Source organism: Bos mutus, chromosome 3 (genome assembly GCF_027580195.1).
Source record: "Bos mutus isolate GX-2022 chromosome 3, NWIPB_WYAK_1.1, whole genome shotgun sequence".
NCBI classification, from domain to species: domain Eukaryota; kingdom Metazoa; phylum Chordata; class Mammalia; order Artiodactyla; family Bovidae; genus Bos; species Bos mutus.
In genome coordinates, this window is record NC_091619.1 from 30,368,093 (window position 1) to 30,390,424 (window position 22,332).

General features: G+C 45.0%; 1 protein-coding gene across 1 annotated transcript; it reads left to right on the plus strand.

The window, feature by feature from the left end:
• Window positions 1-661: 661 nt before the first annotated feature.
• Window positions 662-13,731, plus strand: LOC102287844 (oviduct-specific glycoprotein). Its single transcript, XM_005905670.3, has 11 exons — window positions 662-822; window positions 1,543-1,572; window positions 1,953-2,157; window positions 3,302-3,358; window positions 4,170-4,335; window positions 4,789-4,913; window positions 6,695-6,803; window positions 6,903-7,088; window positions 8,632-8,748; window positions 11,769-11,904; window positions 12,883-13,731. Exons 1-11 carry the CDS (start codon window positions 798-800, stop codon window positions 13,347-13,349), a joined length of 1,623 nt encoding a protein of 540 aa, XP_005905732.2. The 5' UTR covers window positions 662-797; the 3' UTR covers window positions 13,350-13,731.
• Window positions 13,732-22,332: the final 8,601 nt, after the last annotated feature.

Here is a 22,332-nt window from a genome sequence, read left to right on the forward strand (position 1 = left end):
GAGGCTTCATGTTAGCTGAAGTGTGTTACTAGACTTGGACTATTTTTCTTCGAATCCACTGGAGAGTGAACTATTGTGTCCACTTCACTGATTTACATTACCTGCCTGTCAGCATTTGAGTTTGAGAACCCTGCTCTGGGGGCAAACTCTTATGCCATCTCTAATAACTGCTGCCATTCACTGAGTCCTCATATATGCAAAGCACTGAAGTCACAGTTCTTCATACAGTTTTATCTCTTTAAATCGTATAAAACCCTATGAGGTGAGATCAGGTGTTACCTCCATTTTACAAGTGTGGAAGCTAAAGCTCAAAGAGCTGACTAACTGCTCAAGATGCTAGAACTTACGCTTTTTGACAGTGGGATTCAAACTTTGACCTGGCAGAGTCCATAGCTGAGACTTTTTAACATTACACTATGCAACCCTCCAAATCACTAATCTCGTAACAGTAGGATTCCTGCTGCCCTTCAGTGTTTCTTCCTCATACTCAGTCCATGTGGGGCTGAATTACAGGAAGAGGGGCTGAGCGCTGCCCTGCCCTCACCAGGGCTGGTGGTGGACACCCCGTCTATGCCAGTGTCAGAGGGAGTTGTGCCTTTGTGGGATCTGAGAACTATGGCTCTGCTGGGCGGGACAACAGGAGATGCTGGGGTCACTGTGACTCTGGGCAGCTGCCTATTAATCACTGGTTTTGTGTGTGTGTGGCTGGGCTGTCTCAGCGCTGTCCCACGGTTGTACCTGGGGAATCTCATATAAAGGGGCTCCAGCCCTAGGCCTGCAGCTGTCAGACCACAGAGATGGGGAAGCTGCTGCTGTGTGTTGGTGAGTGTGGTGGGTCCCAGCCCCTCAATGTCTCTTAGATCAGGAGGTGCTGGGCTTCATAAGCTTGTTGTCTCACTGGTACCCAAGGAGCATCCTGGGACTTGGGGGCCTGGATTAGGTAGAGGTGGATAGGACACAGTGAAAGGAGAAGTGATCAGAACAGTGGGTCTCAACCTTTCTCACCTTTGACCAATTAATCAGAATCTCTGAGGGAGGAACCGGGATATCACTACTTTTAAATTAGCATCCAGGGTTGAGAACTTCCCTGATGGCCCAGACAGTAAAAAATCTGCCTGTAATGCAGGAGACTTGAAGTCAATCCCTGAATGAGAAAGATCCCCTGAAGAAGGGAATGGCTACCCACTCGAGTATTCTTACCTGAAGAATTCCATGGGCAGAGGACCTGGTGGGCTACAGTCCATGGGGTCACAAAGATTTGGACACGACTGAGTGACTAACACTTTCAGGGTTGAGAACCACAGGTCTGAACCTTGCTGGGACTTTCAGTGTCATGGTTGTCCCTATGCAAAGCCTGTGTGTCTACACGTAGAGTATATTGGAGTGGAAAGGAGCTTAGATAGATCTGGCTTCACCCACTCAGTGTAGAGAAGAGGGAGGGGTGTGTGTATCTGCATTTGTGGGAGCTGGAGGGTGAGCTGAGGTGTGTCACTCTGGGTGTACCCGTGAATCTGCGTGTGTTTCTTCCTTTGTCTCCTGCAGGGCTGCTCCTTGTGCTGAAACACCATGATGGTGAGGAAACTGGTCCTCTCCAGAGCCAGGGAGAGTGTCCACTGAGAACTGCTCCAAGTCCAGTGTCTTCTGTGCCCACCCTGGCTCTGCGTTGGGGATCATTGACCCAGTGCAGCTCAGCAGCAAATTCTCAGTCACTGTTGGGTCTTCTCTGCCAGGATCCATACTCTTGGATCCATTCTGACCAGGGTTTCATGAGGCGTTCTTTCCCCGGGGGATGCCAACAGTGGGGGATGGACCTCCCCACAGTGTAGCTTTGGGGGGATGTGTTTGGTGGGGGTTACAGTGGACTGGCCTCTAGAGAAGTGTCCATGCCGCTGTGGATGCTGAGCTCCATCCCCACTTGGTTTCTACCAATAATGCCTGCTGTACCCTGCCAGGTGCTGCCCACAAGCTGGTGTGTTATTTCACCAACTGGGCATTCAGTCGGCCCGGCCCTGCCTCGATCCTGCCTCGGGATCTGGACCCGTTTCTCTGCACCCACCTGGTATTTGCCTTTGCCTCGATGAGCAACAATCAGATTGTTCCTAAGGATCCCCAGGATGAGAAAATCCTCTACCCAGAGTTCAACAAGCTCAAGGAGAGGTGTGTTCACTGTGTCTGTGGGGCTGTATTTTATAGGTAAAGAGGAGTAAGTCTTTTCTTCTGTTAGTCGTCACCTTTCCTCTGATCCTTGGGTCCCTCCTTCTGTCAAGGGCTCTCTGTAGTGTCCCTGCTCTGGGAGTTCCCCGTTGATCAGCACTTTGAGCTCGTCCTGCCTCCCTGCCCTTGTGGCTGCTGTGCCCCTGCCTAGGATATGCTCCTCTCTCTTCTCTGCCTTGCACCCCAACTCACCCTTCAAGCCCAGTGCTCAGGATTCTATTTTCAAATGCTTCGAGAGAGCTGCATATCACAAAAGCTTCACAAGTGCTAGTGTTTCATTATCATTTGTCACCTGCAAATGAACCCCAAGGGAAGGGCTGGTGTCTATGGTCTTTGTACACCAGTGGCTGGGTCAGCGCCCAGCAGAGAGCTGGTGCTCAGTGTTCTCTCCCCAGGACTCTGTCGCTGTGTGCTTGGTTGTAGAACAGTGGAGAAAATCCATGTCACTAGAGCACAGCCTCTGGAGAGGAGAGCAGGGAGCTTGTCCGTCTGTTCACTGCTGTGTTTCAAGCACCTAAAGCAGTTGGAAAGTGAAAGTGAAGTCGCTCAGTTGTGTCTGACTCTTTGCGACCCCATGGACTGAGGCCTGTCAGGTTCCTCTGTCCATGGGATTTTCCCAGCAAGAATACCGGAATGGGTTGCCATTTCCTTCATCAGGGGATCTTCCCGACCCAGGAATCGAACCTGGGTCTCCCACACTGCAGGCAGACTGTTTACCATTTGAGCTACCAGAGAGGCCCAAAGCAGTCAGAGGCCCGTATTAATTGTTCAATAAACGTTTGTTGACCAAGAAAGTGAGTGAAGAGAAAATTTAGGCTGCTTTTTCTTTTCCTTTTTCTGGGAATGTCATGGGAGTGGGGCGTTTGGGGGGCTTAGACAGCCTGGGATCCTGGGTGTGATGATGTATATGTGGACTGGTTGCTGTCTCTTTTATCCTTCTTCCCCATCTTGGGCTCCACTCCTTTCTCCCTTAGGTTACTCCACCTGCTGCCCCCTTTCCCTCCCCCTCCTCCCATCCCCACTACTTCCCACTGTTCCCCAAATGACTGAATGAGAACCCACTCACCGACGCTGTCCCCCCTCACAGGAACAGAGGGCTGAAAACGCTGCTGTCCATCGGGGGGTGGAACTTTGGCACCGTGAGGTGAGTCTGTGCTATTAGGTCTTCTCTCTGGGGTTGGGGTATGGTGATGGGGGTGGGGAGCAGGCCAGCTTTACTCATTATCTCATGCTTGATAGGGGAAAGGATTAAAGTGGCTGTTTGCATTCCAAATTTGTAGGAAAAAAACCACAAGTGAGAGCTTAGGGAACTTACCATATTTCACCCAGGTGTCCCTGTGAGATGACCAGCTGGGGTGATGATCAGGTAATGGAACCAGGCATGCCTAAGTCTGAATCTGGTTAATCATTGCATGTAGGACTAGCTCCAAATTACTTAAAGTTCGGTTTTACTATACTAAAGATTTTCCAATAGGGTCTTCATTATGGAAGAGAAAATACTACAAAAAATAGAAAACAGTCAAACAGCAAGTGAATAGAAGAGCAGAGACTCTTGAACCCCTGGTCAGAGCCTGGCCCTCTGCCACCTTATGGGCCCATTAGCTCAGATATCTTTATGGAAATACTTGCCCTTGGCTTATTTTCCCTCCCCTTTATCTATTTAGGCAGAGGGCCAGTGCTTGGGCAGGAGTAACCAGGTTTTCAAAGGCAGAGCTGTTCTGAACCACTGTCTCCACCCCGGGCTGAGTGTTGTTTCCATCTGGCAGGGGCAGGGGTGGTTTGTAAATCCTCCCTGGAGCGTGAAGTCCAGGACTTGGTAGAGCTTTAAGAGGGTTTGAGAGTTTCAAAGCTCTGCCTTCCTTTCCGCAGTCACATATGAACCAAAGAGGAGAGTGGTTGGGGGGAGCACGGTTATGCAGAAAGCACTCCTGGCCTCGGCCCTGGTCCCCCTGCAGGTTCACCACGATGCTGTCCACGTTTTCCAACCGGGAAAGGTTCGTCAGTTCAGTGATCGCCCTCCTGAGGACACACGGCTTTGATGGTCTGGACCTCTTCTTCTTGTACCCTGGACTCAGAGGCAGCCCTGCGCGTGACCGATGGACCTTTGTCTTCTTACTTGAAGTAAGGTTGGCTTGGCAGATCCTGAATCCAGAAGTGATTCTGTTTTGACCATGTCTGGGCCCCGGGCACAGGAGGAGCCTAAGACCAGGGGTGGACAGGAAAGTGGTGTGGACAGAGGCTGCTGAGCAGGGGCCCTGTGGAGGCCTTTCCCTCCATCACCACTGGCCTGGCCCCAGCCCTCCAGCCTGAGTGACACTTTCTCCATGCATCTGCTGGACTCCCTCAGGCAGGCTGTCTGAACTCTGCTCCTGGGCCTGCAGCCAGCCCTCTGCTCAGCGACTTACCACCCTGGCTCACGTCCCCCTTTCTTGGGAACCTGTGGGCAGGGCCTGTGTCTGACTCTTCTGGCTCCAGGGGCTCTGTTATTGTGGAAGATTGTTTCCTGGATGACTCCTGCTTTCCCCAACTTGACTCTGCTTTGTCCATTTCTCTCATCTGCCTCTCTCTTCCCAGGAGCTCCTGCAGGCCTTCAAGAATGAGGCCCAGCTCACCATGCGTCCAAGGCTGCTGCTGTCTGCTGCCGTCTCTGGGGACCCCCATGTCGTCCAGAAAGCGTATGAAGCACGCCTTCTGGGCAGGTGAGTGGGTCCTCTTTTGTTGAGGGGAGGGCATTGGAGGGAAGGAGGCATCTTGGGCTCAGAACCCAGAGGTGCCCAGCACTGTCCTGGAGCTTCGATTTCCTGCCTTGCTGTGAGAACACCTGTGGGAGGTGGGCCTAGCAGGAGGGTAGGTGGGAACAAGGATTATTCCCTAAAGCCCAGGCTTTCCTGAGGAGATCAGAGGGAAGTGATGGAGCATCAGGCCACACCACAGCATCCTCTTGGGTAGAGATCTGCATTACCCATAGCTGGGCCTCAAGGAGTGAATCCAGGGGCCTGGCCTCTGTTTTCCTGGAGTCCCCTGTGGATGTACACCAAGTGCCAGATGGCTGGCATCAGAGACATTTGTGAATTACCAACTACTGCCTCTGAAACAAAAACAGGAATGCCAAGTCAGGGCCTGTTTTCAGAGCAGAGATCTTTATGCCAAAATCACAAAATCAGTCAAGGAACTCTCATGCGTGCTAAGTCGCTTCAGTCGTGTCCATCTCTTTGCAACCCTATGGACTATATAGCCTTCCAGGCTCCTCTGTCCATAGGATTCTCCAGACAATAATACTGGAGTGGGTTGCCATACTCTCCTCCAGGGGATCTTCCTGACCCAGGGATCGAACCCATGTCTTTTATGTCTCCTGCACTGGCAGGCAGTTTCTTTACCACTGACACCACTTGGGAAGCCCCAAGAAAGCACATAACTTTCTGGAAATGCCAGTTCTATACTAATTTTCTCAAAGCTCAAGAATCAGGTATTTACAGATAAGAAATCTGAGTTAGATGCAGAACACAAGAGGTGAAGCGGGGTGTTTCTGAATGTGATTTTATTTAGGGAGCGTGGTTTCAATGGAGAGCAGTTAGGCAGGAAAGGTGGACCCCAGTGGAGTGAATTGCCTCGTGTTGGTCGTAGAGCCATGTGGGATTGAGGGAGTTCATCTTCACCAAGCTGGGTCACCTTAGACAAATTAGGTAACTGTCTGAGTTTTAACTTCTTTATTTTATGTGTTTATTTGTGGCTGCACTGGGTCTTTGTTGCTGTGTGCAGGCTTTTCTCTAATTGTGGTGACTGGGGCTACACCTTAATTTCAGTGCACAGGCTTCTCATTGTAGTGGGTGTCTCTTGTTGCAAAACACGGGCCCTAGGTGCTTGGGCTTCAGTAGTTGTGGCGCATGGGCTTGTGGCACGTGGAATCTTCCCAGACCAGGGATTGAATCCATGTCTCCTGCATTGGCAGGAAGATTCTTAACCACCTGACCACCAGGGAAGTCCTTCAATTTCTTCATTTTAAAATAGAGACAATTGTGGTACTTAGGGCATTGGCTAAATTAAAATTAAATTAGATGATCCATGCTAACCTCCACACTGTGCCCTGATAAAGCTCAACTGCACCTCGCCATCTGGAAAGCTTTCTGGAAGAGGTGGGTTCCAGTGGCTCCTGGAATGGTAGAAAGATGGATGCACTTTTATGCTGTCTGATTACACGTGTTATTTACACAGACCTCTGCTGCACTTGTATCAGCCAGGACGCCTTTGTTTCCTGGTCTGACCCCTTGCATACTGTCCGGAGGGCATAGGTCCTGACACACTGCTGTCCCTCACTGGCTGTGTGTTCTAGGGCAGCCTCTCACATGCAGGGCACAGCTTGGGCAGTCCCCGTGGGTAGAGACGGCAGTGGTGTTGGGTGGCCGACATTCAGCTAGTTAGCTAGTTGGTGCTCTGAAAGTCTAGCTAGCATGATCTTCATACCTCCTCTTGCCCCTTACAGACTCCTGGATTTCATCAGTGTCTTGTCTTATGACTTACATGGAAGCTGGGAAAAGGTCACAGGACACAATAGCCCTCTGTTCTCTCTGCCTGGAGACCCCAAATCTTCGGTAAGAAAAGGAAAGCTGTCAGGCAGCCCAGACATGCACCCCTGAGCCAGGCCAGTGGCTCTTGGTAACAAGGAGGGGTTGTGTTCTTCCTCCCTGCAGGCATATGCCATGAATTACTGGCGACAGCTTGGGGTCCCCCCTGAGAAGCTCCTCATGGGGCTCCCCACCTATGGACGTACTTTTCACCTCCTCAAAGCCTCTCAGAATGAGCTGAGGGCAGAAGCTGTGGGACCAGCATCTCCAGGGAAGTACACCAAGCAAGCTGGCTTCTTGGCTTATTATGAGGTGACGGGAACGGGAACCTCTGTCTGTGAGTTAGGGCTCCCCGACCCGAGCCCAGGGCCAAATCAGGGACAAGGGACCAAGGCAAGACTGAGGGTTAGACATAGGACAAGGAGGTGGTTTGCTGTGGTAAGGGACATCCAGTCTCTGGGATGCTCCCTTTTCTTTTGGGAAAGTTATTTGAGTCCTTTGTAAGAGGTGAGGGACTGGGTGAAGTCCGAATGGAGGGGGACAGATATTTCACTCCTTAGAAGATTCTTAAATAATATTTAAGTCAATCCTGAATTACTATTTGGCCTAAATAAACATAATTAATATTTGCAAGATATATATATATTTTTTCCCCCAAAAGTTCAAATATTTTCAAAAGTAAAAGAATAGTATAACATCCTCTCATTCCCTGATTTCCAAATGTCCTTCACCCAGCTTCAGTCATTAACCACTCTTGGCCAGTCTTGTTTTTTCTCAATATTGTTTCTTCTCCCTGATTCCTTCCTTCTCACTAGTAGATTATTCTGAAATGATTCAAAGACATCCCCCATGACAGATTCTTTCTCCTCTACCTCAATTCCACCCCCTAATCTCAACAAAGCTTGCTCTAGTGGAGGAAAGAGCCATGGACCCAGGGCAATGTGAAACACGAGGGAAGATAGTAAGAGGCATGGATTGCATGGCTGTAGGATCTAGATTAGGTGAATTCTGTGCAGAGCTGTGATGGACAATCAGAATCCTGATGGGTGGGAAGGACCTTCTAGGCAGAGGACAGCAGACGCCAGAGGGCGAGCTGTATCTTTGCTTGTGGTGGTAGTGGAGATGCTGGTGTCTCTCCAGTTTCTGCTCTGTCCTGGCTCCTGAAGATGTTTCCCTGCTAATCCAGTGAAGCATAGTTATGAGTGATGAGGGAGTGTTCTTGAAGGACATTACGTGAAAGAGATTTTGATAAACTTTTAATGACCACCCCCACCCCCAAAGGAAAAACTTCCACACCTTAACTTTGACAGCCCAAGTTGAACATGTCTACATCTTTGTAGCGTATGGTCTCCAGCTCAGGGCTGGGTACCCAAACCACACTCAATGCTTTCTTGATTATAATAACCTAGTTTTCCCTGCATTCTAGGCCTTTACAGTTATTATAGATTCTAAAGTTAGTTCGATAACTGCCTAGATGGGGCAGTTTATGTTGGTTTTAGTGAACAGAGGAGATACTTATTCATAAAAAGTCTTTGAGAAAGGAACAGGTTTGGTCAAAGGACAGTTTGTTCCTGTAGTAGTTTGGTATTGATTTTACCTAACCCTGGTTTGTTTTCTTAAGGCTACCCCCCACTCCTTAGTGTTCTTTTTGTGTATATCACAGATGTGATGGAAGGAATGTGCAGTAGTAGGGATTTTTTGGAATAGACAGGAGGTCCTTTGTGAGTGGCTTCCACACCCCCTGTTTGGTCTGCCTTCCTGTCACCCCCTGGTGAGGGATTCCTGGGTTCTTTTTCCTTGCTGTTGCTTTGCTCCATGGCACTTCACAGAACTACCCTGGTGATCTTCCTGGCAGATTTGCTGCTTTGTCCGGAGAGCGAAGAAGCGCTGGATTAATGATCAGTATGTCCCATATGCCTTCAAGGGGAAGGAGTGGGTTGGCTATGATGATGCCATCAGCTTCGGTTACAAGGTGAGACCTTGGTCCTTTCTTGCTCCAGCACAGTTTTCCTCTGGCTTCCGTGAGGCCCTTGTCTGTAGTGTGTGTGTGTGTGTGTGTGTGTGTATGGGTGTGTGTGTACTGCATGGAGAATGAAGGTGAGAATGACTATCTTAGATGAGTTTTAGGCATACCAGATCTAACTGGAGCTTCCTAATCAAACCTGCCCCAATCATCTTATTTTAAAAAGGAGAATTTATGGAGATACTTGAATGCTGATGAAGGTGTTTGGCCTTCATCCTGTATGCATTTTCAGGCAAAATCAGGTTTCTGAGCCAGGTATATGATTTGTGAGTTTGAAATCTTTAGACTTTAGTAATTGTGACCACCACTGCACCCTGTATCAACAGTGGTCTATGATGTTGAACCTGGCAAGTTTTTTTTTTTTTTTTTAAAAATAGTGAATTAAAACAGAAAAGACATGTTCCAGTGTTTCCCTAACCTGCCTCGGCTTGGAATCACCTAGATTAGATGTAGATTTAATAGATGTAGAAATTCTTAGTTCCAACCCTGAATATTCATCAGGTCCTAGAAATAACCTGGAAACTGTTTGCAGTGTATCCCCTTGTGATCCTACTGTGATCTGTGTGGCACTGCAGGTGTGCATGTGTAAGATGATAAGGGTCTGGACTAGGGAGTTTGGGAGGAGAGGCCATTGATGAGTGAGCAGTTGTCAGAAGTCTGTCACTGCCTGGATGTCGGGGCTTATTAGTAGAGGGATGTCACAGTGTCTCCTCTCATAAGTGATGTGGAAGTGACTGGTGTTGGTTGTTCTTTGGGGAACATTTGCGGTAGAAAGCAAAGATAATATGGCAGTTATCATGAAGAGACACTATGACTTCCTCTAATCCTGGGTGAGACCTGCTGTGGGGAGAGAGGTAGAGAGCATGACTTTCAGCTTCTAGGATCTAACTCTGTGGGTTTGGAAACAGAAGACACAAAAAAGGTCAGTGACTCTGGAATTATCCAGTTGGGTGGAATTAAATATATGATCCATAGGACACAGGAGAGGGTGGTGGACCCCATTGCTGGGGAAAGCCGGAAGCCAGCAGTGCAGGGTGGCCTTGCTTTGAGGGGCGGTTACAGAGCCTTACCAAGCTAGAGGTGGGTGTGAGCCCAGTGTGAGCATAATTAAGAGCTCTCATCACAGAATCTCAGCTGAAAGAAACGTAGCAGGTAATCACTGGGAGGCAGTAATCCCTGGATCTCTCAGTGTTCCAGCACTGTCCAGGCATTCTGAGTAAAGCAAACAGACCAGCTATAATTAAACAGAAAGTTTCCCCTCCCCTCTCCCCCAGAGTCCTCTCCTTACCTGCATGTATTGTAAAATCTCCTTCCCGGAGAGGCCTTATTTATTGTCCAGAGCCAAGCTCTCGGTCTCTCTAGAGGGAAAAGGGCAAGATGTGCCTGCTTCCTGTGTCAGCTTGAGAGCCATAACTGGGATTCTTCTCCTGTGGGGCAGACTCTGCTGCACGTGCAGGTGAATGTCTGGTTGCCTTCACATCACTCTTTGGATAATTGGGGAATGGAGAGCAAACTCCAGGTGCTAATCTGACTTTTTACTGTGAGTAGAAATGGTCACTTTTTTGATCAGGAGATCTGGGGTGTGTGTGTGTATGTACATATAAAACAGGTTAATTTAGCCTATGCGTGCATGCTAAGTTGCTTCAGTCATGTCTGATTCTTTGTGAACCTATGAACTGTAGCCTGCCAGACTCCTCTATCCATGGGATTCTCCAGGTGAGAATACTGGAATGGGTTGCCATTTCCTCCTCCAGGGGATCTTCCCGACCCAGGGATCAAACCCAAGTCTCTTACGTCTCCTGCGTTGGCAGGAGGGGTCTTTACCACTAGTGGCACTTTGGAAGCCCAGTTTAGCTTAGAAGTAGGATAAAATCTCAGAATCGTCACAGTTTCAACTTAATAATTAAGCTTTGCTGTCTTTACATTTGGGGAAATTAAACCTCAGAAAGGAGCCAACCGATTTGACCAAGTATTACCAAGTCATGCAGATGTTTGCATATGAGTCTGCCTTTTCCGCTAGCACAGAGAGTGCTGGCAAAGTAATAATAAAACCTGGTTTGGGGTCTAAACTCTGCCTTTTAGTTATATCTGTGATTTAAAAACTCATGGACAAAAGACTGTGTTACTTATCTGTGAAAAGAATATGATATTATCTGTTCTATTCCTCCTTTATAGCATCATTTTGGCATGAGGTATGTTGAGGTGATTTTTTAAAAATATAAAGCAATATCTACTATTTATGATGATAATGGTAATTAGCAGTTTGGGAAGTCAGACAGTACTTAACATTTATGAACATTTACTATGTGCAAAGTATTGCTCCAAATATTTAACATGTGGGAATTAAAAATTTTTTTTTTCAAGTTGTGGGAAAATATACATAACATAAAATTCACCATTTTACTTACTTTTTGTTACAGTTCAATAGCATTAAGTACATTGACGCTGTTGTGTAACTATCACACTTATCCCTCTCCAGAACTTTCTTGTCTTCCCAAATAGAAACTCCACACACATTGAATAGCTCCTCACTCTTCCCTCACACACCTCCTCTTAATCTCCACTTTACCTTCCGTCTGTATGAATCTGACTACTCTAAGAGCCTCTATGTGTGGAATCTTAGTATTTGTTCTTTTGTAACTGGCTTATTTCACTTAGCATGATGTCTTCCACTTCCATCCATGTTGTAACATGTGCATGTAGGAATTCTTTGGATCCTAAAAATGTTGGAAGTATTATTATACATTTTTTTTTTTTTTTTACACAGGAGGCAACTAAGACACATAAAGTTTATGTAACTTTTTTTCAAGATGCCATAGCTAATAAGCAATAGAGGCTAGATTCAAAGACAGGCTATGTGGCTAACCATCCTGCTATACTGCCTTCTGAGAGTCCATCTGATTTTGCCATTGTACTCAGTCTGGAGGATGGTTAGAACAGCAGGTTGACTGACCACTCCTTTTTTTCAGGCATTTTTCATAAAGAGAGAGCATTTTGGGGGGGCCATGGTGTGGACATTGGACCTGGATGACTTCAGGGGCTATTTCTGCGGCACTGGCCCTTTCCCCCTTGTCCATACGTTGAATAATCTCCTGGTGAATGATGGTGAGTAGCTATGACTTGGAAGCTGGGGTTGGCAGTTGCACAAGCAGCCGCTGAGTGGGTCCCTTCTGTAAGATCTAAAGGCTTTGTTGTGGCAGAACAACAGTGAAGGAAGAGAATAAGCTTTGATGGCCAGGCCAGTCTGCTTTCTAATCTTGGTTTGGATGCTTGCTCCATTTGATCTCTCTGAGCTTTGTTTTCCCATCTACAAAATGGGAATAATCCTTATACTCATGTCAGTATTATACAAACTAAATGAGATGTGAAATGAAAGCATGCTGGCTCATGGTTAACACTCAATACATATCAGTTTATTTCTGTATTTCTTTTCCTTGCTTTCATGCAACAAACACCAGAAAAAGAAATTAAGTTTCTTTTTGATATTTCTTTGATAGTAGAGACTTCCCTGGCAGTTCGGAGATGGAACCTAACATGCTAGAGCTGCAGCATCCTTGGAGACAGTCTATAACCCTCATTTTGTGGCTCAGAAAGATAATACAGCTAGTCAGAAGTGGAAATGAGACTCCAACTTAATTCTTTACAACATGCTTTCTAGGGCAACCTCCTTGCCCTCAGCCTGGACTTTGTGCTTCCCAAAAAGGGGACACAAAAGGATTCTTCCTGTGGATTCCACAGGTTAGGAATAGGCTTCGGGGTAAGGTCTTGCTCAAGGTGCAAAGGTCAAAGCAAGGGCTTAAGCTTAGAGAACTGGCAGACTTCTGCTTGGGGTCCCTCAACAGAAATGTGGCAAACCCCACTGAGTGTCCATGGGTGCCTGGGATCATGTTTATATATTGAAGTAGGGGAGCCAGGCTTCTGTGTGCGGAGACTTTATCTGTATCCACAAGTGAATGTGTTCGTAAATCCTCCTATTCTGGCTTGGGAGCTGGTACTTGATCCTTGGAGCAGCTCTAGTTCTGCCAGTGACAGGATGGAAAGGAAGAGGTAGGAGTCTCACACTTTTCTGTTGATTTCTTCTAGAGTTCAGCTCAACTCCTTCACCAAAATTTTGGTTCTCAACTGCTGTGAATTCTTCAAGAATTGGCCCTGAAATGCCAACTATGACCAGGGATTTGACCACTGGTTTGGGCATTTTGCCCCCAGGAGGAGAGGCTGTGGCCACTGAGACTCATAGAAAGTCTGAAACTATGACTATAACCCCCAAAGGTGAGATTGCAACCCCTACAAGGACCCCTCTATCCTTTGGAAGGCGCACTGCTGCTCCAGAAGGAAAGACTGAGAGCCCTGGAGAGAAGCCCCTCACCACTGTGGGCCATCTGGCGGTGAGCCCTGGAGGGATAGCTGTGGGTCCCGTGCACCTTCAGACTGGACAGAAGGTCACACCCCCAGGAAGGAAGGCTGGAGTCCCTGAGAAGGTGACCACCCCCTCCGGAAAGATGACAGTCACCCCTGATGGGAGGGCTGAGACTCTGGAGAGGAGACTTTGACCTCTGAGGGGGACCCTGACCCGCTGGTGGGTTACTTTGGTCTTGAGACAGAAGCTGAAAAGTGGATGCTGCTCTCTGGCCCCAGGATACACTCCTCCTGCTTTTGACAACCCCTTTGTTCCCACTGATGGACTTATTTTTTGGACGACTTGATAACCCTTCCAATGAGTCCTCTCTGTAAACAAACTTGGAAGACTCTGCTGTGAATAAAGGATCCCAAGTCTGTTCTTGGCAGAAGCTGGGGGAAGCCCTTATCTTTTCTTCTTGGTCCCCTGACAGAAGCTGCCTGTGCCCAGCCATTCATGCATCATTCTTGGGGCAAACAGGCCCCAGGTCATAATGAGTTAATCTCTTCTCTCTTGAATAAACTGAAAGCATAAGAAGCCAACTGAGTTCTCTGAAGTTCTTTTCTTGAACTGACCCATGGTTGTGAATTGTCAGTTTCTTTCTTTCAAGGTCATTTTCCCCTCCTGTAATTTTTGGAAGGAGGGAATTTGTGTTTGTCCCACCCTGATATTTTCCAGTGTTGATTATGTGCTTCAGTCTCTGCAGTGAACACTGCTGACTTCACTGATGATCAGAGCCAAAATCTCCTCTAGAGTTTTCCCTATTGCTGAAGGGTGCTGAGAAAAGGAGGAGGGAGTTGTATCTTCCCGTTATATTCCCTACTTTGGAAGTCTTAGTTATCTCTGATAAAACACCTTCACCTATTCTCTGCACAAGAAGTAGTGGAGGGGGGACTTCCCTTGTGGTCCAGTGGTTAAGGGTCTGCCTTCCAGTGCAGGAGACATAGGTTTGATCCCTGGTTGGGAAACTAAGATCCCACACGCAAGGCCAAAGAAAAGAAAAGAGGTGGTGGAGGGAAAGACGCAATCAGTATATTTTAAGTTGCCTGCATACTCCTCCTGGGTCTCCTCCACAAACCCCAGTTCCTGTACTCCACACTGTTATCCACCTATGGAGTATTTTTCTGGAAATGATTGACTCTCATAAGTCAGTATAGACACAGGATCAATTTCTTGCCCTCCCCTTCTGGGAAACAATGATGCTAGTGAGTGTCAGATCTGCCATCGGTGTTATCTTTTATTTTGGAAGTGCACCAGTGCACCTCCTAGACTTTAAAGGTCTCATGAAAATATGTCCACACATGTATGGACACATGGCCCTAGGACCACATTGCCACAGCATATATCACAAATCAGTTAAGCTGTGAAACAAACCAACTGCAAAACTTAGTATCTTACAAAGCAGCTATTATATTTATTTAGCTCATAATTCTAGAGGTTAGTAATTTAGGCTGTGTTTAGGTGTGTGTTTTTTTTTTTTTTTAAGAATTCATTTTTTAAAAAAATTGAAGAGCTGGGTGGTTTGTATGTTCTGAACTTGTCTTAGCTGGTCCTGGTTGGAATGGCTCAGGCATCTACAGTTAGCTAGTGGGTTGGGGTGGGCTAGGCTGGTTTATCATGGCCTCAGCTAGGCTGACTGAGGTCTCTTTTTACGAGACCTCCCATTCTTCATCTGGCTAGTTTATAAGATTGTGGTCTCATTGTTACTAGAAAGCAACAGAGAAAGCTCCAACAGGCAATTAATTTTTAACTCTCTTCATGAAGCGTATTTACTATTGTTCCATTGGCCAAAGCAAGTCAAATGCCCAAGCCCAGAGGTAGAATGGTAGGAAATTATCCAAGTGGATACATGGAGGCATAAATAAATTGGAGGATATTACTGCAATAACAAATTCAATATTACTTTGTTTAAGAAAAGCTAAAACATACAAAATTAGGTGTTTGTGTTTGTGTGTATGTGTGTGCGTGCATGCATGCGTGTGCTTTGATAGGGCAGTTGGATGAAAGGGTTCCATGTTTGCAGTAAGGTCTGATGGAATAGAGATGGATTACATTCCATTCTGGACACTGAATTGTCAGTTTTTCTCCTACTTGTTGTATAAACCCTACCCTCATCTCCTTAAAGGTTAGGGATTATATATTTAATTGGAGATTCTTACAGTAGAAAAGAGATAGAGGGGAAGATTTTCCCACTAGCTCCTATATGGACAACAAATATTTCTGATGAGTCTTTGTGATTTTTTTCTGTCCCCTTTTCTGCATGTGCCTTATTCAACGAAAATGTGCCTGGAAGTTTATACTTATCTATGTGTTTAAAAGAATTCTAACTTATAAGCTTCCTGGTACTTATCTTTTAGCTATAAATTGGTTGGGACTTCCAGCTTCATCATCTGTCTCACAACACAGATCAGTGGACAGTCAAGGCTTACCTGTACTGGTTACCGGTAAAAGGGCAGAGGAGAGTTCAGGCTTGAAGTTACATGTTCTATTGTGAATTTATTCTGAAAGTGAACTCACTCTGACATGAAACCTGAGAAATACTGGTTTTATCTGAGGTAACTATTAGGATTTTTATACTTACGAAATACATAATAGTAAGGACAGGTATTGGGGGTAAATAGCTGTCTTTGCCATACATTGGCCCTTTGGGCCATTCACATATCTGTGCAAACCCTTCTTTTATGTTTAGAAACCACATATTATCTTCCTGGAAAATGTCTCCAAAGTCCTTACTGTTACTACATCCACCTCAAAGGGTTTTGGGGTGGTACACAGTCCTTGGGGAATTGCATGGCAGGGATAGAAATGTATGAAAGAATCAAAATTTAAAGTAAGATGCTTATAATTATCAGACTGAGAAGTCAGAGCCTGAGGAAATAATGTTCATTTTCTGTTTTACTCCACTGTACCTGCCTTGGGGTAGTCAGTAGAGTTGGATCTCTCTCTCTCTTTTACACACACAGACATACACACACATACACACTCACACACACTCAATCTCTGCTTGCTTTTATTTGCTTTAATTTTGCAAATAGTCTTCTTCATTTGATCAACTCAATTGCTGATGCAATTCTCAAAACAATATCTTCCCAGTGTAAAGAATACTTCTTTCATACGGTAACTCCACGTCAATCTCAAGAAACACTCTGGTGGCCTCATGAGGGTCAGGTGCCAATCCTGGTATCAGACACTGTTTCTGGGAAATGAGGCTCCAAAACTAGGTCTAAGTAATGTGCCCACACTGAAACCAGAAGTGGGGGAGGGAACACACAGTGTGCCTCTCTAGAAGGAAATGGAAGTAAGAGAAGTGTGAATTCCTAAGAAAGGCTTCCGGAGCTGACAAAATCTAATATAACTCATGGTATTATCGTGCAGGCTTGTTGAACTACCATGTGCAAAGCACCTGGTATTTTGCACTCTCTGACTTAACAGCTGGAGGTATGGATTTATTTTTTGACATTTCTTGAGGATAGAGGCTAAGTTAACAGTGAGAAGGAATACTTAGAATGTTGGAGCTGAACTTAGACCCCCATCTCTAAAGTCTTTTATTTAAAAAAATATTTATTTGGCCATGTCGGGTCTCAGTTACGGCAGGCGGAATCTTTAGCTGTGGCATGTGAACTTGGTTGTGGGGTGTGGGATCCAGTTCTCTGACCAAGGATTTAACCTGGGCCCCCTGCATCAGGAGCAGGAAATCTTAGCCACTGGACTACCAGGGAAGTAGCCCTGTCTCTAGCGTCGATGGAGCATGCTGTCCTCCAGAGTACCGTGCTGCCCCATGCCTTCCCTGGATCTGGCTCAGTGCCTAGCACAACATGGACCACGAGAAGAGCTTTCTTTGGGATGCAGCAAGCAGCAATTCAAATTCAGTAAGTTTGGCTCCTGAATTTAGAGCAGGTCTTCAAGTTGGGGAAATTTTACTCCAAAAATTAGCTGGGAGTTTATTGGAAATGTCTGCAGGTGACATACTCATGTCCCTAGTCTTAACTACCATCAATTGGGGACCTCCTTTGTGGGAATAAGGGACTATTTTCTGTTGATTTTTTTGATGCTCACCCTTAATTTTTCACTGCAGTATAGCTTCGACCTACTTCTAATTTTTTCATTAATGTCTTTAGAAAGAAAACTATAATCTCTGGAGAGTGAAGATTGTGACTTTGGAGAAGGGATTGTATTGATCTCTGCATGTAGGATGATACAATACATCAAAAGAGGGCAGAATAACAGTGAGTTCTAAAGTTATAGCCTTTCCAGACCTTACTTCCCCCTGCCCAGTATCCGTGGTTTGTAAGTACTTCATTAACTTAAATACTTATAATTGCACCCTACTAATTGTACATGATTATGAATTAACAACTGAAGAGTTATGTTGTACACGAAGTCCTAGAGTCCGTCTTGAAATGTCCACTCCGAATGGGCTAAATTTCATGATTTTATGATCGTACAGTCAGTTCATTGCTGGCAAAATAAAAGCCTCACCCTTGCATCTTCCTCACACATCTCAGTTTGCAAGCCCTCAAAAATGACACCATATAATAACCAAAGGACTCAGTGGTAACAAATACTTAGATAAGCAATACATCAAGCCTCCAATGCCTAATTGCAAGCTTTCCCCTAATGATTCCCTAAAGGTCAGGGAGCCCTAGAACCCAATACCTCCCTCTAATTCCTTGTCTTCTTTGCACTTTTCCAGATGGGTGCTGTCACTCAGACTGGATAAACCTGAGCTAAGAAATGGAGGAATTTTTCAGTTCTTGAATGATGCTTCATAAGAATTATAGCACCTGCTGAATAATCCCCACCTGACTCCTCAAACTCTTCCTACTTATTGTGACAAGAACAACTGGCCATGCCCATGGTCTTTTTAGACACTGTGATCAGTTCCCACAGGGATGTGGCTCATCATACAAACTTACTTAAGTCTGAAAGATCTGCAGTTGTCAAGGAGCAGTGTTAGTGCTTGTCTAGTCCTAGCAGACCCATTGCCATGAAGAGAAGGTGATGTGCAACTTTTGCCTAACAGGGAACAGAAGCCTGTGAAACGTTCCCCTCTGTGGTGGAAAATTCTGAGTGATTTTTCTGAGTGGAAGCCACTGTGCTATGGGCAGTAGGTGGTATGTCAGGAATCAAGTCCCTACAAGACTTTAACGCCAGTGAGAGACAAGTCAATCATTCAAATGATCATCTGAGAGAACTCAAGAGATCACACTGTGCTTTGCAGACATTGTTTTACTTGTGTGAGAAAGCAGACAGCTTAGGTACTAATATCATTCAGCAAAGATTTTTGAAGTGCAGTAATAGAGCCTGGACAGGGAGGCCTGGCGTGCTGCGATTCATGGGGTCGCAAAGAGTCGGACATGACTGAGCGACCGAACTGACTGAACTGAATAGAGCCTGGAGTGTGTGGGTTGACAAGAAGCCAGAGACATAGATGTGTCGTGGGAGAAGTCTTAGGAACTGCTGGCAAGCAGATAGTTGGTCTGTCTAACGTGGGTAGGAAGGGGGCAGCGTGCAGGCTAACAGGGGCATGACTAATAACCAGATACCAGTTGTATCTACCTAGGAAAGTGACCTGTGGATGCTATGTACTTTGCTCACTTTCTAATTTGAATTTTGAAGTCACATAAAAGCCTCCTTTCAAGATTTCTAAAAATTTTTCTTAGTTAGAAATATTGCCACTAGGTGGCAGCAGCATCAGTTCAGTTCAGTCGCTCAGTCGTGTCCGACTCTTTGTGACCCCATGAATTGCAGCATGCCAGGCCTCCCTGTCCGTCACCAACTCCCGGAGTTCACCTCACGTCCATCGAGTCAGTGATGCCATCCAGCCATCTCATCCTCCGTCGTCCCCTTCTCCTCCTGCCCTCAATCCCTCCCAGCATCAGAGTCTTTTCCAATGAGGCAACTCTTCACATGAGGTGGTCAAAGTACTGGAGTTTCAGCTTTAGCATCATTCCTTCCAAAGAATACCCAGGACTGATCTCCTTTAGAATGGACTGGTTGGATCTCCTTGCAGTCCATGATTGCATTTTATCTTTTTTAAATGGAGGCAAGAAGAAAACTAGGAGAGTATGAGAAAAGAATTAGATGATTAAATCAAATATAAATATCTTTGTTATTATCATTCAAGTTGATGCTTACATGCACACTGAAGCAAAGAGACTGCACACAGAGGCCCTATGAAAGGAAGTCATGGTTAGACAAAAGTTGAGTTCAGACAAACCAGACTTGAAATCCTCAGTTCAGTTCAGTCGCTCAGTCATGTCTGACTCTTTGCGACCCCATGGACTGCAGCACGCCAGGCTTCCCTGTCCATCACTAACTCCCAGAGCCTACTCAAACTCATGTCCAGCACGTCAGTGATGCCATCCAATCATTTCATCCTTTGTCGTCCCCTTCTCCTCCTGCCTTCAATCTTTTCTAGCATCAGGGTCTTTTCCAATGAGTTGGTTCTTTGCATCAGGTGGCCAAAGTATTGGAGTTTCAGCTTCAGCATCAGTCTTCCAATGAATATTCAGGACTGATTTCCTTTAGGATTGACTGGTTGGATCTCCTTGCAGTCCAAGGGACTCTCAAGAGTTCTCCAGCACCACAGTTCAAAAGCATCAATTCTTTGGTGCTCAGCTTTCTTTATAGTCCAACTCTCACATCCATACATGACTACTGGAAAAACCATAGCTTTGACTAGACGGACCTTTGTTGGTTGAAATCCTAGCTTTGCCTTTTATTGACTATATGATCGTGGGGAAACTAAATTAACCTCATAAATTTGTTACAATGGTTAGAGGAAATATGTGCTTGGTATAAAGTTAATGTTCAGTGAGAGTTATTACTATAAGTATAACTTCTATAGCTCTTGAGTTTTTCTTTAAGAATTTATTTCTATAAAGAAACATTAAATCATACAAGTGAAATTGGAAACTTCTTTGGGTTTATGCATAGGTAAAGAGCTTTAGGGTGGAAGCATGACAAAGTTCCAGCAACTTCCCTCTGCCAACTGCAACTTCACTAGAGAATCATTTTAGTAACTGGCCTCTTTCACTAAAAGGCTACAATCTAAAAAACTATAGGGACTTTATAGGGACTTCCTTGGTGGTCTGGTGTTTAAGAATCTGCCTCTTAATGTAGGGGACGAGGGTTTCATCCTTGTTTGGGGAACTAAGATCCCACATGCTTCAGAGCAACTAAACCCATATGCTACAACTACTGAACCCACATGCCACAACTAGAGAGAAGCCTGCTCGCTGCAACAAAAATCCTGCATGTTACAACTAAGACCTGACACAGCCAAATAGATAAATTAAGAAGAAAATAAATAAAAATACATTTAAAAAATAAAAACAAAAAAGTATGCATAAGTGACATATAGAAGGTATTACATGTATTATACTCTAGATTAATAAAACTTTAATGTCCTCTTCCCATGTGCAGAATAAAGTCAGTACTGTTTCACGTGGCATAAAGGCATTAAAAAAATGATATTTCAAACTCAGAAACAAGGTATGTGAAGACAAAAAAAATGTTTGTAGCAAAAATGCATGGTGAATAATGTATATATTTACATTTTCCAGTTATAATACACTTGATATATTATTGTTTGGTCAATTCAGGTCAAGAAGCAACAGTTAGAACTGGACATGGAAAAACAGACTGGTTCCAAATCAGGAAAGGAGTATGTCAAGACTGTATATTGTCACCCTGCTTATTTAACTTATATGCAGAGTACATCATGCAAAATTCCAGGCTGGATGAAGCACAAGCTGGAATCAAGATTTCCAGGAAAAATATCAATAACCTCAGATATGCAGATGACACCACCCTTATAGCAGAAAGCAAAGAAGAATTAAAGAGGTTCATGATGAAAGTGAAAGAGGAGAGTGAAAAAGTTGGCTTAAAGCTCAACATTTAGAAAACTAAGATCATGGCATCTAGTCCCATCACTTCATGGTAAATAGATGGGGAAACAATGGAAACAGTGAGATACTTTATTTTTTTGGGGCTCCAAAATCACTGCAGATGGTGACAACAGCCATGAAATTAAAAGGCGCTTGCTCCTTGGAAGAAAAGCTATGACCAACCTAGATAGCATATTAAAAAGCAGAGACATTACTTTGCCAACAAAGGCCCATCTAGTCAAAGCTATGGTTTTTCCAGCAGTCATGTATGGATGTGAGAGTTGGACTATAAAGAAAGATGAGCACCAAAGAATTGATGCTTTTGAACTGTGGTGTTGGAGAAGACTCTTGAGAGTCCCTTGGACTGCAAAGAGATCCAACCAGTCAATCCTATAGGAAATCAGTCCTGAATATTCATTGGAAGGACTGATGTTGAAGCTGAAACTCCAATACTTTGGCCACCTGATTCGAAGAACAAACTCATTGGAAAAGACCATGATGCTAGGAAAGACTGAAGGTGTAAGAAGGGGACGACAGAGGATGAGATGGTTGGATGGCATCACCGACGTGCTGAACATGAGTTTGAGTAGGCTCTGGGAGTTGGTGATGGACAGGGAAGCCTGGCGTGCTGTGGTCCGTGGTGTCACAAAGAGTTGGACACAACTGAGTGACTGAACTGAACTGAATTGAGTCAATTCATTAAAATTTCACATACTTTTAAAAAAGTAAATAACTTTGGACTAGAAATCAACTATAATTTAAAATAACAATAGAAAAGATAGATGAAACTAAAAACTGATTCTTTGAAAAGATAAGGAAAATGGTTAAACCTTTAGCTTGGCTCATCAAGAAAAGAATGGAGAAGCCCCAAACCAATAGAAACAGAAATGAAAAAGATGTTACAACCAACACCACAGAAATACAAAGGCTCATAAAAGACGACCATGAACAATTATATGTCAATACAATGGACAACCTGGAAGAAATGGACAAATTTTTAGAAAAGTGCAATCTCCCAAGACTGAACTGGAAATAAACAGAAACTATGAATAAATCAATTAACAGTAATGAAATTGAATCCATAAGAAAAAACACCCAACAAAAAAAGCCCAGGACCAGTTGTCTTCATAGGTGACTCTACCAAATATTTAGAGAAGAGTTAATGCCTATCCTGTTCAAACTATTTCAAAAAATTGAGAGCAAAGAATGCTTCCAAACTCATTCTATGAGGCTAGTGTTACACTG

Coding starts and splice junctions, on each gene's coding strand:
- LOC102287844 (XM_005905670.3), top strand. CDS start 798: ATGGGGAAGCTGCTGCTGTGTGTTG. Junction 8,749..11,768: donor CCATCAGCTTCGGTTACAAG/GTGAGACCTTGG, acceptor CCTTTTTTTCAG/GCATTTTTCATAAAGAGAGA. Junction 11,905..12,882: donor TAATCTCCTGGTGAATGATG/GTGAGTAGCTAT, acceptor GATTTCTTCTAG/AGTTCAGCTCAACTCCTTCA.